The following is a 15,838-nucleotide window of genomic DNA, read 5'->3' on the forward strand; positions in this document are numbered from 1 at the left end:
AAAAATTAGGTGGCCCTATTTTGGGGAGGGGGTTGCTTTATGAAGGTGCAATCTTTGGGCAGCTTCCGTAGTGCAAAAAGCAGGGGGATCCGACTCTTGATGCTGGGTCCACCTATTGCCTTAGAAATTCACTCTTGTAATTCAAAGGGAGAAATGAAGAAATCCCAAGTTAGCTCCCTCTTTCTCTTCTACAGCAGCCGTGTGAAGTTTGGGGACTTACTTGCAAACCCTTGTGCACAGCTAAATAAGGATGGCTTGAGCTGAGCTCAGGTCGTGATGACTGTGTACAACTCTACGTTCATCTCCATGCAGTTTTCTTGGCTGCAATATGGAAATCGCCTTTTTTGCTTCCGCCCCCCCCTGCCCCTGACTACGTAGTCTCCTCTTCAAGTATTAACTAGGCCTAGGTTAGGTTTTTTCCTAGATAAGATTAAGTATTGCCACTTTTGGAAGCTTAAATTAACAGCTAATCCAAAAGCTAGCAGTTTTTTCATTCCCCTTTGAGAGTTGCTGAACATCCTAGGGTCTGGCTGCTGTCCAGTTTAAAGCAAAAGGATCGTTACCTTGTCGTGGTGCTGGAGCTTGAGCACCTCAATGATGCCATGAGCTAAACCGTTAAGGGCCACCCAAAATGGGAAGGTCATGACAGAGAGGTCAGACTAAATGCGATCCCTGGGGAAGGTAATGGCAACCCACCCCAGTATTCTTGCCATGAAAATGAAATGGATCAGTACAACCAGAGATATGTCGGTATACCATCGGAAGATGAGACCCCCAGGTTGGAAGATGGTCAAAATGCTACTGGGGAGGAACAGAGGATGAGTTCAACTAGCCCCAGACATGATGACACAGCTAGCTCAAAGCCAAAAGGACGGCTAGCGGCCGACGGTGCTGGTGGTGAATGGCGAATCTGATGTTCTAAGGATCAACACACCATTGGAACCTGGAATGTAAGATCTATGAGCCAGGGCAAATTGGATGTGGTTATTGGTGAGATGTCAAGATTAAAGATAGACATTTTGGGCATCAGCGAACTGAAATGGACTGGAATGGGCCACTTCACATCAAACGACCACCAGATCTACTACTGTGGACAAGAGGACCACAGAAGAAATGGAGTAGCCTTCATAATTAATAGTAACGTGGCTAAAGCAGTGCTTGGATACAATCCAAAAAATCACAGAATGATCTAAGTTCGAATTCAGGGCAAGCCATCTAACATCACAGTGATCCAAATATACGCCCCAACCACAGATGCTGAAGAAGCTGAAGTAGAGCAGTTCTATGAGGATCTGCAGCACCTACTGGACAACACGCCTAAAAGATGTTATTTTCGTCACAGGAGACTGGAATGCTACCGTGGACAGTCAAATGACACCTGGAATTACAGGTAAGCATGGCCTGGGAGAACAAAAAGAAGCAGCACATAGGCTGATAGAATTTTGCCAAGACAACTCACTCTGCATAACAAACACTCTCTTCCAACAACCGAAGAGACGGCTTTATACATGCACTTCACCAGATGGACAACATCGAAATCAGATTAACTACATCCTTTGCAGCCAAAGGTGGCAGACATCTATACAGTCGGTAAAAAAAAGACCTGGAGCTGAGTGTAGTTCAGATCACGAACTTCTTATTGCACAATTTAGGATCAGACTAAAGAGATTAGGGAAGACCCACAGATCAGCTAGATATGAGCTCACTAATATTCCTAAGGAATATGCAGTGGAGGTGAAGAATAGATTTAAGGGACGACTTAGTAGATAGGGTCCCGGAAGAACTCTGGACAGAAGTTCGCAACATAGTTCAGGAGGCGGCAACAAAACACATCCCAAAGAAAGAGAAAACCAAGAAGGCAAAGTGGCTGATGCTGAGACACTAGAAGTAGCCCAAGAAAGAAGGAAAGCAAAAAGCAACAGTGATAGGGGGAGATATGCCCAATTAAATGCAAAATTCCAGAGGTTAGCCAGAAGAGATAAGGAATTATTTTTAAACAAGCAATGTGCGGAAGTGGAAGAAGACAATAGAATAGGAAGGACAAGAGACCTCTTCCAGAAAATTAGAAACATCGGAGGTAAATTCCAGGCAAAAATGGGTATGATCAAAAACAAAGATGGCAAGGACCTAACAGAAGAAGAAGAGATCAAGAAAAGGTGGCAAGAATATACGGAAGACCTGTATAGGAAGGATAACAATATCGGGGATAGCTTTGACGGTGTGGTCAGTGAGCTAGAGCCAGACATCCTGAAGAATGAAGTTGGATGGGTCTTAAGAAGCATTGCTAATAACAAGGCAGCAGGAGACAACGGCATCCCAGCTGAACTGTTCAAAATCTTGCAAGATGATGCTGTCAAGGTAATGCATGCTATATGCCAGCAAATTTGGAAAACACAAGAATGGCCATCAGACTGGAAAAAATCAACTTATATCCCCATACCAAAAAAGGGGAACACTAAAGAATGTTCAAACTATCGAACAGTGGCACTCATTTCACATGCCAGTAAGGTAATGCTCAAGATCCTGCAAGGTAGACTTCAGCAATTTATGGAGCAAGAATTGCCAGATGTACAAGCTGGGTTTAGAAAAGGCAGAGGAACTAGGGACCAAATTGCCAATATCCGCTGGATAATGGAAAAAGCCAGGGAGTTTCAGAAAAACATCTATTTCTGTTTTCTTGACTATTCTAAAGCCTTTGACTGTGTGGACCATAACAAATTGTGGCAAGTTCTTAGCGGTATGGGGATACCAAGTCATCTTGTCTGCCTCCTGAAGAATCTGTATAATGACCAAGTAGCAACAGTAAGAACAGACCACAGAACAACGGACTGGTTTAAGATTGGGAAAGGAGTACGGCAGGGCTGTATACTCTCACCCTACCTATTCAACTTGTACGCAGAACACATCATGAGACATGCTGGGCTTGAGGAATCCAAGGCTGGAGTTAAAATTGCTGGAAGAAACATTAACAATCTCAGATATGCAGATGATACCACTTTGATGGCTGAAAGCAAAGAGGAACTGAGGAGCCTTATGATGAAGGTGAAAGAAGAAAGTGCAAAAGCTGGCTTGCAGCTAAACCTCAAAAAAACAAGATTATGGCAACCAGCTTGATTGATAACTGGCAAATAGTGGGAGAAAATGTAGAAGCAGTGAAAGACTTTGTATTTCCAGGTGCGAAGATTACCGCAGATGCTGACTGAAGTCAGGAAATCAGAAGACGCTTAATCCTTGAGAGAAGAGCAATGACAAATCTCGATAAAATAGTTAAGAGCAGAGACATCCTACTGATAACAAAGGTCCGCATAGTTAAAGCAATGGTGTTCCCCGTAGTAACATATGGCTGCGGGAGCTGGACCATAAGGATGGCTGAGAGAAGGAAGATAGATGTTTTTGAACTGTGGTGATGGAGGAAAATTCTGAGTGCCTTGGACTGCAAGAAGATCAAACCAGTCCAGGAAATAAAGCCAGACTGCTCACTTGAGGGAACGATATTAAAGGCAAAACTGAAATACTTTGGCCACATAATGAGAAGACAGGACACCCTGGAGAAGGTGCTGATGCTAGGGAGAGTGGAAGGCAAAAGGAAGAGGGGCCGACCAAGAGCAAGGTGGATGGATGATATTCTAGAGGTGACGGACTCGTCCCTGGGGGAGCTGGGGGTGTTGACGGCAGACAGGAAGCTCTGGCGTGGGCTGGTCCATGAAGTCACGAAGAGTCGGAAGTGACTAAACGAATGAACAACAAAACAGCACACCCGGTTTACATGGGAGAGCTGATTTTTGTAGCTTGTATCAGGCATTTGATTTCTGAGATATCAGTACATGCTCTACACAGGCTCCAAAGTTCTCCGTTTACTAATATCTCTTTTACTTTGCTACTTGTGCCTGATGAATCATTTCACTTTTGACTTTAGGGGTGATTTCAAGAGCCTTCCAAAGAAAAGCAACCCCACCTTATTTTTCCTTAATTGCTATTAATCTAAGAAATGTTGCTGCTTTTCAACCAAATCCAATTTGAAATTAAATACCCTGTTTAACATATTGTTGAAAAGCAAAACATATGGCCATGTGCAGGGCCACAACTGGGGGGGCAAGTGGGGCATGTGCCCCGGGCACTGTGCTGGGGGGGGTGCCAAAATGAGCTCTGGGGGGAGCACCAAAATGGGCATGGAATCCATGTTTGCCCCAGGTGACAGAGACCCTAGTTGCGGCCCTGGTCAAGTGCTCAGGTGTTCCAGGAATCAGTACAGCCAATAATTAGAGGATAAATCAGTGTTTCTCAACCTTGGCAACTTAAGATGTCTGGACCTCAACTCCCAGAATTCCCCAGCCAGCATTGATCCTCACCATGGATGCCTCTGCCTGCTATTTCTGAGTATAGTTTTCAAATACCTCATCACAACTCAATTCTTCCAAATAAAGAGATTCTACTGTTTATTTTAGAGAATGTTTTAATTGACACATAGAGGTTTACGTGCAGTTAGACTCCATAAATGCTGTAGGTTATTAGGAAAATCTATATAGGATTATTTGGTGTCTTTGATCATGCTCCAATTTATACAAATGGAGAAAGATCTATTAAAACAATCATACACATGGAGTTAAAATGAGCTCTTATTTCAAAGACAGCAAGCCATCAAAACAGAAGGAAACATAACTTAGTTCCTTTAATATGGTATTTATAAAAATATTACCTTATGCAATTATGGGTCAAACTGAATGCCACAATGAGGGAGATGGCTGGATGGATAAATAGAGTTATACTAAAGAGATTTTGTTAAGAAACAAATATTAATTGGAGAATAAAAAAACCCATAAATATAATATGAGGATAAACAAAATTTTAGCACTCTAATGCAAAATGAAAAGAGTTATATTTATTAAATCCTGATAGTTTTGCAAAATGTATATTACACATTTTACGATTTTGATGACAAAACCCCTAGAATTGGGGGAAAATGGCCTAATGATAGAACGAATTCAATTTAAAATATTGAAGGGTAAACTGAATAAAAATTAGATTTCTGAAGAACTCAAAAAACTATCCAATGAATCTCATTTAATAATGTACCCATAACCACCCCACCCAAAAAATCTAAAATCACTTACATGTTGGAGGAAGAAATCCCACTTTGTCTGGCCGCATTAACCTTGGAAGCTGGTTTTTCAGACTCATTTTCCTGAAATTGGGAAGAGAGATAAAAAGATGTGATGCAAACTAGATAAGAAGCCTCCATTGGCCTCTTGGACCTTGCAAACTGGGAGAAAATTTAAGCCAGCCATTGACCTAGCAGTGGAAAACAAGGAAGTGAAAGTAATATCTGTAAGTAGATGCAGACCTACAATTCATATCCTGGAAAATATTTAAAAAAAATTGCAGGACTTTTATTTATGAATTTGTCACAAAACAGACAGGTACTTAAAAGAGCAACTAGGCCAGGGGTGTCTTTAGTAGGGGGATGTCAAAAAGTCAAGATGGTGGCCTAGACCATGCCATTGAAGCCCCACCCCTTTTAACATATATAAACTCCACCTTTCTGTGCACATGTAAAAAGAAGTGGAGCTTTAAAGCCACACCCACCCATTTAATATTGTTGATGGCCCACACAGACTCTCCTTTTATTTATTATTTATTCATTTATTTTCTATCCCACCTTTATTATTTTTATAAATAACTCAAGGCAGGGAACATACCTAACACTCCTTCCTCCTATTTTCCCCACAACAACAACCCTGTGAGGTGGGTTGGGCTGAGAAAGAGTAATTGGCCCAAGGTCACCCAGCCGGCTTTCATGCCTAAGGTGTGTGTGTGTGTGTGTGTGTGTGTGTGTGTGTGGTTAGACAACCTATCTTAAGAAAGAAAATTAAGGTTTCTGTGGCCTAGGTTCATGCTTAACAATAACCCACAATCTCTGCATTTTGATGGTTAGACACAAGTGTGTTCCTTCTATCTTTGCACCCTTTAAAATCTATTCTATTTACTCTTAAATTCTAAGTAGTTGTCATGTACCTTTTCTTTCGGGTATAGCATAAATTTGACGAACTCCCTCCCACACATTGCTGAGAGCAGATGATTCAAGATGGAACTTTTCAAAGTGAATTATATTTTTAATAAATATTTAAGAGATATTTAACTTGTTCATTAATGAAATCTTTTTCTTTCCAATTTCCTTGTTAAAGGAATTTAAACTCTAAAGAAACATAGTTTTATTCTGTCTTCCTTTTGCTACTGTACAAACGGTCTTGTCCTGAAACATTTCCATCAGTGCAAATTGTTGGAGTTGGGCTTGTCCTAGCAGATTACATTGAACTTTGCCCATACAAAGTTTTGTAAGCAAGTCTACTCCTGCACAGCAGGTGTGAAATCTGTTTGGGAAACTTCAAAAGGGACTTTATGTTCCATTTCTCAGTATTAAATATTCTATTTGCTGAGTTAGGTAAAAAATCTAATACATGTTTTAAGATTAGTTATATAATCTTGCTTGATTTTTTTAAATTTTATTTTATATACAGTATATATATATATATAGAGAGAGAGAGAGAGAGAGAGAACCAGTTCGTTGTAGTAGTTAACGCACTGGGCTAGAAACCAGGAGACCGTGAGTTCTGGTCTCACCTTAGGCATGAAGCCAGCTGGGTGACTTTGAACCAATCACTTTCTCGCAGATTGTCAATCTTGGGAGGTAGTCCAGGCGAGAAGCACACCCAGAAGTACCAGCTCTAACTTTATTGTAAGGTTACATTAACAGAATATTGCAAGTCTGAAAGTATGTCTCTCCCCCCTCACCTTTACAGTCCAAGAAACTAGGAAGGGTCCCTTCTGAGACATTTGCCACCCCCCCATTGCTTCTGCAGGCTCAGCTACCACATGTCTGACAGTTGTCTAGTCTGCTGCTCTTCCTCCTGTCTCCCAGGGTCATTCCCACATACCATTACACAGCCCTAGACACAGGCAGTGGCAAACCACTTCTGAAATCTTGCCAAGAAAACTGTAGGGACTAGTCCAGGCAGTCAGCAGAAGTCAACAATTACTTGAATAAATACACACACACACAAATCGAATACATGTTTTAAGATTAATCTTAAAACATGTATTAGATTTTTTTCCTAATACATACACAATACGATATGATGTATCTTTATTATGTATATCTTTCCTTATACAAAAATTATACTTACACACATATACATGCATGCATACACATTATAATTTCCCAACACAATTACTGAACTCGAGATACTCTTGCATAAATAAAACATGGGTGTGTTTAGGAGACAACACTTGGAATGCAAGTTATGGTCTTTCACAAAATCTGTACAGTGTTCCAGTGAGAGAGATCTCGCCTTCCTATACATTTCTATAACAGCGTGAGATGCAAATTTTAAAAATGTGCATAAGAGGTTCTTCATCTTCTGAGGTCTAGCAGACGCTTGATTCTTATTACACCGGAAATCTGTCCACTGTCCTTATTTTGAAATGTATTACTGTACTTTTGCTGCAAAGAAAGAAAAAAAACCCCTGAGCATAATGCTGACATTATTTTTCATTTGTCAAGAACCAGCAAAGTGCTAGAAACATACATTTTGCTCCTCAGGTTTTGGCTAATGCAGTGCCTTTGGTTTATTGTCTTAATGTGTTGACATTCCTTCATGCTTTCATTTTTCATTCATTAGCAAGTAGAGACCTGAGTTTTTACATAATGTAGAGCTGCTATCGGTCCTTCCAACCTGGCCCACGGTTCATATTCCAATTAAAGATATTGTTTCTTCTAACAATATGCTGTTGTCCTTCGTTAGTTACAGCAATTATGCTCAGTAGTTCAGTTCCTCCTAAAGTTTAATGTAATGGTGCACTTTGGAAGATGATATGGGCAACCCTTCCATGTTTCTTTGCAGTGGTCACCTGGGAACAGACAGAGGGAAGAAATTGCTGGCCTAGCCTAGAAAAGTTTTTTTTAAGCACCCCCTATTGGAATCCTAGGGACGCGGTGGCGCTGCGGGTTAAACCGCTGAGCTGTCGATCGGAAGGTCGGCGGTTCGAAACCGCGCAGCGGGGTGAGCTCCCGTTGTTAATCCCAGCTCCTGCTCACCTAGCAGTTCGAAAACATGCAAATGTGAGTAGATCAATAGGTACCGCTTCGGTGGGAAGGTAACGGCGTTCTGAGTCGTCATGCTGGCCACATGACCCGGAAGTGTCTATGACAACGCCGGCTCCAAGGCTTAGAAACGGAGATGAGCACCGCCCCCTAGAGTCGGATTCGACTGGACTTTACGTCAAGGGAAACCTTTACCTTTTATTGGAATCCTGAGGTAGTCATTAAAGAGGGAAGCTTGATTATTGCAGAGACTTGAGATGGTAGCTGATGCTATACGGTAGCATTTCAGGCTACATTGCCCCCCGCCATTTCTCCTCTCTATATTTAGCTTCCTCCTCTCCCGCAGTTAAAAGAGATCTGCAGTTAGTTCAATGGAGGAGTTGGAGAGACTGTACTAAGGGAAGGGGAGGGGAGGGGAGGGGAGGGAAAGGAAAGGAAAGTGTGATATGACAAAGATTAAATTAAAATATTTTTGTTAAGTAAAGGCATTTAATATATTTAACACAGTGAAATAATTAATGCAGTGTTTCTCAACCTTGGCAACTTTAAGATGTGTGGAATTCTGGGAGTTGAAGTCCACACATCTTAAAGTTGTCAAGGTTGAGAAACACTGATTTCATGTTTCCCATAATTAATAAATAAATTTGCTCAGTGCTTGTTGCAGGTGAGGGATATAGTGGGCCCCAAAATAACACACACACACACACACACCCCGACCCATGTATTAATCCAGATAGTAAAGATGCAGTGATGCATTGCAATAAATATAGGGACACTGTTGAAAGGTTCCATTTATCTCCTCTTAATGGTTGATTAGCTTATTCCACAACCTTAGATCAATGTAGTGTGGTGTACAATAAGTACCGTTCTCAAATATGCAGTCATTAATAAAATGGAGCAGAGTTGGAGAAACACAATATGCCACTCTGGAGATGCGGAGGACACCTATTATGTTAGCTTTCCCAGATTTGGTGTCCTCCATAGGTAGCCCCAGCGATTCAGAAGGTTTCACATTGGAGACGACATTATAAATGGAATCATTGTCATGGAATGACTGCAGTTTTATCATAATAGCCTTTTCCATTCAAGAAACGGATCGGTGTTCTTTGTTTCAGAGCAAAGTATATACATCAGTGATTCTCCCCTCTCATTTTTTTTTTTTGGCAACGCAGAAGCAACGTCAGGTTCTGCTGCAACTGCGAATACATCTAAAGCTGCCAGCATCAGGCAGCATAGCTTAACAAATAATCTTTTGGCAGATTTTAAACTACATTTTCATCTACACCCAAGTGCCTGAAGGGAAACACTCTCCTTGCTTCCTTCCAACTCAGAGGTGCAACCTTCCTTTGCTGCTCTCATTTGGCTGTGTCTGTTTCAAGAATCGGTTATAATTCAAAGTCAGGTAAGACCTTTTAGGTAGATCAGAATTCTTCATCAATAGTAAGAATAAGGACTGTCTGATGATCTCTGCATGGTGGCTATATATCTGGACAAACTTTTCATTGCTTCTGCAGTGTTCTATGTATCAGTAAACATAGATCTTAATGTAAATCTTAGCTCACAGTACTGAGTAATAATTCATTTTTACGGTTGGTAGATTTAGCTTCCTAAGGCTTAGATTTCCTGTGGTGGAAATCTACATGGTGCTGTGTCATGTAGATTTGTGCAGTGCTTTTCAATCTTTTGCTCCATTGAGAACTCCTATTTATTAGAGATGTAACTACAGGTAGTCCTCATTTAGCGACTGCCTCATTCAACCACCATTTGCAGTTGCAACAGTGATGAAAAAGTAACTTTACGACCAATCCTCACATTTATGACCTTCTCAGGTCTGTAAAGCAAAGGAAAGCTGAAATAAGATCATAAGCCCAGTTGCAGTTTCACTTAGCGACTGCTTCACTTAACCAAGTTGCTGGTCCCAATTGGGGTCACTAAACGAGGACTACCTGTACTAACCCTTGATAATAGCAATAGCTAGAGCAGCTGTAAGCCTTCTTTTGAAATCATGTTCTCTGTGTTCTTCTACCCAAAACATTAAACATACCATTTCAAACAGGACTCTGAACTTCAAAAGTGATTGAATGTTATGTCCTTATTGGGTCTGAAACAATAAGCATCATCTTCTGATGCAGATTCCCCAGGGTGGTGCCTTCTCAATTGTTTTGAACTTCAATTACCGTAATCCAATTACTACGCTAGCAGGAGATTTTAGGAGTTAGTCCAACATATGTGGAAGGCACCAAGTTACAGAAGGCCAGTCTATTGCAAAGGATTTATGTGATTTGCTACTGAATTCTCTCTCTCCCCAATACCTATAGTATATCAAAGCAAAGCTGGAAACTTACTTCTCTGAATGATTGTCCTTAGGAAATGATTATTAATACAATCCTATTTATTTGTTTGTTTGTTTGTTTTATAATATATATAATTATTTTCCCATCATCTCACATGTATACATGCCTGAAGGTACTTTCACTTTCCTGTGATTTCAAGTATAGCTCTTAATGTGTCAGATGTTTTCAAAAAAAGGTGTGGTGTACACAGTTTAATAATAAATAAGTGAAATAGAAATAAAATTTAGTTAGAAAATGCCTAATACTTATGTCACATGAGACACAGTTTTCCAAAACTGCAGTTCTGTTATGACATTTCCTCAGATAATCCTTTTGGGAATGGAATTGTTTTCATGGAATATTAGGTTACAGAAAATTAAAATATCAGTGTTTGTTTCTTTTCCTGTTTGTCTATAATTACATCACAACAAACTAAGTCTGCACAGAATGTAAACATCATTTTGATCTTGGGAAGCATTAATATAAAGGGAATTTTTCTTTTCTTCCTTGAAGCTCAGACAAAGCCAAGGCAGACTTTACAAACATCTCAGTATATCTACATGATGAGTGTAAATATGTGGTTTCCATTGGTAATTCTTCTGAAACTCGGTAAGTTCAAGTACTTGAAATATGCTCAGACATATTCCATATATTTTATTTTAGATGCTCTGCCAATGGGTGACCAGTCTGTACTATGGATGTCTTAGCTAACAAATTTGGACATGAGCCTAGTTGAGGTCTAGCTGGATGTACAACTTTAATTACATGCCGTATACTATGTGATTGCCCATCTCTAACTCATTGTAGGAGAAGAGCTGGGTTAGCCTATGATGACAAAACATCAGGAGGAGTCTGGTAGCGCCTCTTCAGACTCACAAATTTTATTAAAAGGCATAAGCTGGACCATAGCATCAAATGCCTACTCATATTTGCATGTCTAATACTTTGGGTGTCAACCTGTGCTTGCCATAAAGGTTGGTTCTTATTATTTGGAGTCATAATAAAATACTTTCTGTAATATTTTGATTTCCCCAAAAACATTTCTTAAGAATTTCATACTGAAATTTTGCAGCCCAGAATCTGGTTGTGTACAGCATATAAACCTCAGCAGGAGGCAGCAGCCAACCAGGCTCACAGCCTAAGCAGGCTGAGTAGATGGGTGGAAAACACACAGGTAGTGCCAAACCTCTTGGATAGACTGGGAAGTCAAAAAATATCCAGAGGCAATGGCAAGACACTTCTCTACCATTGCCAAGAAACCTTGGGTGGGTGCAGTCACCTGGAGTTGGGTTGGACTTGTGTTTGGGGTGCCAGGAAGTTTTTTGCTGAAGTTTATGTTTTTTTACTGATTTTATTGTTTTATTATTGTTTGTGAGCTGCCTAGGGTTATGTTCCATAAGATGGGCATCTATAAGCTTCTGTTAAATAAATGAAATAAAATAAAATAAAATGGGACTCAAGGCAGTATGGAAAGATAAAAACAAGGCATAACAACAAGGAGGAAAAATGTGCACATGTTCCATCCAGCCAAACAAGTCAAATACAATCAAGATGAGCTCAACACCTCCCAACCCAGGGCCTGGAGGAAACACCAAGTCTTAAGGGCGTTCCAAGGGCAGGCAAGGTCAGGGCCACCTGGATCTTTGGTGGGTGGGGAATGCTGTTCCATAGGGCAGGTGTGATGACCGAGGAGGTACTTTTCTGGGGTTCTGCCAGATGACACTCCATCAGTGACAGGACCTAGAGTATGCCTGACCTTTCAGATGGTATTGGATGGACAGAAATAATTGGAGACAGGCAGTCCCACAAATAACCAGGTACCTCACTCCACTCAACTGGACCTACATGGTGGGAGTACAACCTGAACAAATACAAGCGATTTTAGCTGAAGGATCCTTTGAATAATCCTCCCAACTGCCCTTCAGATGGTTGTCTGACCCATCCCTCCCCAAGAGGGATCAATACATCTTAAACAAGGCTGCCAGACAGCAATCCATGGTCACAATAAGAGCAGAAAAATAGCTACATTGGGCTGTTCTTATTGCCTTGGTATAACCCCTAATACAGGCTTTTGTCCATGTTCAGTCATTTTCATTATACACACACACACGCACACACACACACACACACATGGCGCAGAGTGGTAGGCAGCAGTATTGCAACCAAAACTCTCCCCACGACCCGAGTTCAATCCCAGCGGAAGCTGGATTCTCTCTCAGGTAGCTGGCTCAGGTCGACTCAGCCTTCCATCCTTCTGAGGTCGGTAAAATGAGTACCCGGCTTGCTTGGGAAGGTGATGATTGGGGAAGGCAATGGCAAACCACCCCGCTCTATAGTCGGCCAAGAAAACGTCGCAAAAGTGGCATCCCTCCAGAGGGTCAGACATGACTCAATGCTTGCACGGGGGACCTTTCACCTTCATATATATTATAATCCTAACTTCTGTTTTCTTGGCATTTGTGTCCCCTTAGCTTCCTGGCATATTTTTGGTTTGCCTCTTGGGCTCAGAAGAAAAGAAATGTTTCTTATCCTTACTGCTCTAATAACTCATTCTTTCCTTTCACCAAAAGATATGGAAAAATTGCTTTGAAGCTTTCTATATACCTGACTATTTCCCTTCAAAAAGTAGAATATATCTGGAGGGCAGATTTCAGAGAGGTCTGCAAGATGAAAGACCTCTCTCCTAATGATGAAAACGACATCATATTGTTGCAACTCGAGTTCTGCCGCCTATGTACAAGTGTGCAAAGGGGTGTGTGTGCTTGTGTTGAGTTGGTATGACACTGCTTTTGTTCTTTTCCACCTGTGGACCCCCGTGAAACAGCTCCAGGGTCTGGAATTGTTAGCCATTGCCTTCCCTTGTTGTATCTCACTTTGCAACTCACATCTTTCTGAAGAACTGAATATTATTCCGTGTACAGCTTTATGTACTTGCATTCCCTGTCCAGAGTTCTATGCTAGGTTGACACTTAAGTAACACACTTGAGCCAGTTTTCATCCTTGGCTTAACGACCTTACCAAGACAGAAAGAGTGGCTTTGAGATGCTAATGTGTATTACCTCAATCTCAGCATCTCCTTCTTCACTGCTAATATGTGTTCCATACCATACTAAAAATGTGGAGTTGAGTTCCTCCATTCATTGTCCTGTGAAGGAATCATAGACTGAAAATGTTGGAAAGGAGCTTGAAGATCATCTCATCCACCCGATACTATTACTACAGTACAGCAGGAGAACAGCACTGCCCTTCAATCTGATTTTCAAAGTGTATGCCAATTTTCACTCTTCTCTTTGTTATTTCAATCCCATTACATATTTATAAAACAAGTTGCAATCACATCACCCTTTCCCAAACTTAGAGTGCCTTAGCTCTGAATAAATGTACATGGGATGAAATAAGTGCACAGTGATTCATTTAAATCCTCATGATTTTCATCAGCCTACTCTAACTGGGACGTCTGAAATTCAGCGTTAGTCTTGTATATGGCGTAGGGCTATCACATTTGGTTTGTAAAACTCCAGACAACCAATCAATGACTGCGCGTAACTGTTTGCATCCTTTTGCTGCCATCTTGTGGTCATCCAGATTTTTGCACTCCAGATATTGTTGCTCTGGTATGGGGTAAAATGAGGCCATGACCAAATATAATATCCATCCCTCTCTGTCTGACAGCTTAAGAAAAGGAAAGTGGACTCTATAAACAACCAGTGTTTCTCAACCTTGAGAACTTTAAGATGTGTGGACTTCAACTCCCAGATTTCCCCAGCCAGCATGGGTGGCTGGAGAATCCTGGGGGTTGAAGTCCACACATCTAAAAGTTCCCAAGGTTGAGAAACACTGCTATAAACCATTCTAAAGATAAACTCTAGTATGGAATAGACAGCCAGCTTGCATATTCATTTGCTCAATCAGAAGTTATGTGGCCTTAGGAAAATTCAAAGTAGGAGTCTTCAAATATGGAGGCTTTGCTCATGAAATAGGCAGGGAAGGGTGCTTTTTATGCATACCTGGGGCAGTAAATAGAAAATGTGCAACTTCAGTGCTTATCATGTCCTAAGCATCAAGCTTTTGCATCTTAAATTATATGGAAAAGAATGTCTAGAGTCCTTCACAACCAGAAGAAAAAAGGATCTCATGTACTCTGATGTAACAAATTCAGCTAAGTAGGACTAAGCAGATGAAAACTCTAAAAACCTGTTTACAAAATGTCAGTCAAGAGCATATTTCAGTAGATGAAAATCCTGCGTGGAAAATTAACTTAGTGGACCAAGAAGGGGGTTGTTTGAAGTCATTTCAGGCAAAGGCTTCCCCCCCAGTTACTGGATTCTAATCTGCTTCTCACAACTACTGTTCTTATATGGAAAATAAATGATATTGACACCAATCGGTTTTAGTGATGACTTAGAATTTCCTTTCTCTTACATTCCCTTTTTTATAGAAGTCCTAGCTGAAATCTTCAGATGTGTTTTTGACTGCCTGATAAATTCTTGTTTTTTTTTTACTTTGGCATTCAATTACCAAACTGAGTAGCAACTAAAACATAAAAATAGTGGAAGAAAAAAATGAAGCTACTTGATCAGGTAGCAGGCTTACAGCAACGACACATCATCTATGGCCTATGAGCAATGCTCAAAGCTGCTGCTGATCTTTTAGTTGTTTTCCCAGGTACAATCTGCCATACCTAATTCTACTGGGATTTGTAAAAATACTTTCATAGGTTAAAAGCTCCAAATGTTCTTCCTTTCTCTCTGGCAAGTCAAGAATTGTTAGCTTGAGGAAGTATTCTCACAGCTCTAGCTTGACTTTCCAGCTAGGAAAAAAATGAGAATGTCCAGTTTTCTGCTATTCTGCTGATTTGTGCCTGTCAGAGAATCCTACCTTAATCTCTCCTGCATCTGGGCATGCCTTGATAAGTCGGTATTCATCAGGAAAAGAATGATGGGAAGAGGAAAGAGGCAGATTTTGATGAGCAAAATCATCTTCAAACTTCTGATATTTATTCTTATAGCATGTTTATTTCATTTTAGAATTATTAATCCTTAATCAGAGGGAAAATCTTCCTATCTCCATCCATCAATGAAAGCATGGACATAGAATATGGTATTATTTGAAATACCATTAAAAAGTTGTACCTTGCTTATTTACTTTCTTCAGGTTTCTAAGTCAAGTGACTAATTGGTTTCGGATTTTCCATGGGCTAAAATCCTGCTGGTTAAATGGTGGATTCTCAACATCTACATATGAGCTATTAAGAGAGATGGTATAAGAGAAATATAAGTAATTTAATGGAAAATGCAGGGTTGGTCAACTTAAAGTTTCATCAAGTAACCTAGACCAGCCTTCCCCTATCTAGTATTTTCCAGTTGTGTTGGACATCAACTTTCAAAATTCCTGGATGATTAAGAGT

The 15,838-nt window shown here is 40.5% G+C and overlaps 1 protein-coding gene across 1 annotated transcript in view; it reads left to right on the forward strand.

Moving 5' to 3' along the window:
* Positions 1–15,838, forward strand: part of LAMB4 (laminin subunit beta 4) — a 59,497-nt gene that overhangs the window by 6,916 nt on the left and 36,743 nt on the right. The window contains exons 2-3 of the mRNA XM_063309357.1: positions 10,945–11,040; positions 11,746–11,798. Of these exons, the coding sequence (XP_063165427.1) occupies positions 10,945–11,040; positions 11,746–11,798 (149 nt within the window). The remainder of the gene's footprint in view (positions 1–10,944; positions 11,041–11,745; positions 11,799–15,838) is intronic.

Source organism: Candoia aspera, chromosome 7 (assembly GCF_035149785.1).
Source record: "Candoia aspera isolate rCanAsp1 chromosome 7, rCanAsp1.hap2, whole genome shotgun sequence".
NCBI lineage: Eukaryota > Metazoa > Chordata > Lepidosauria > Squamata > Boidae > Candoia > Candoia aspera.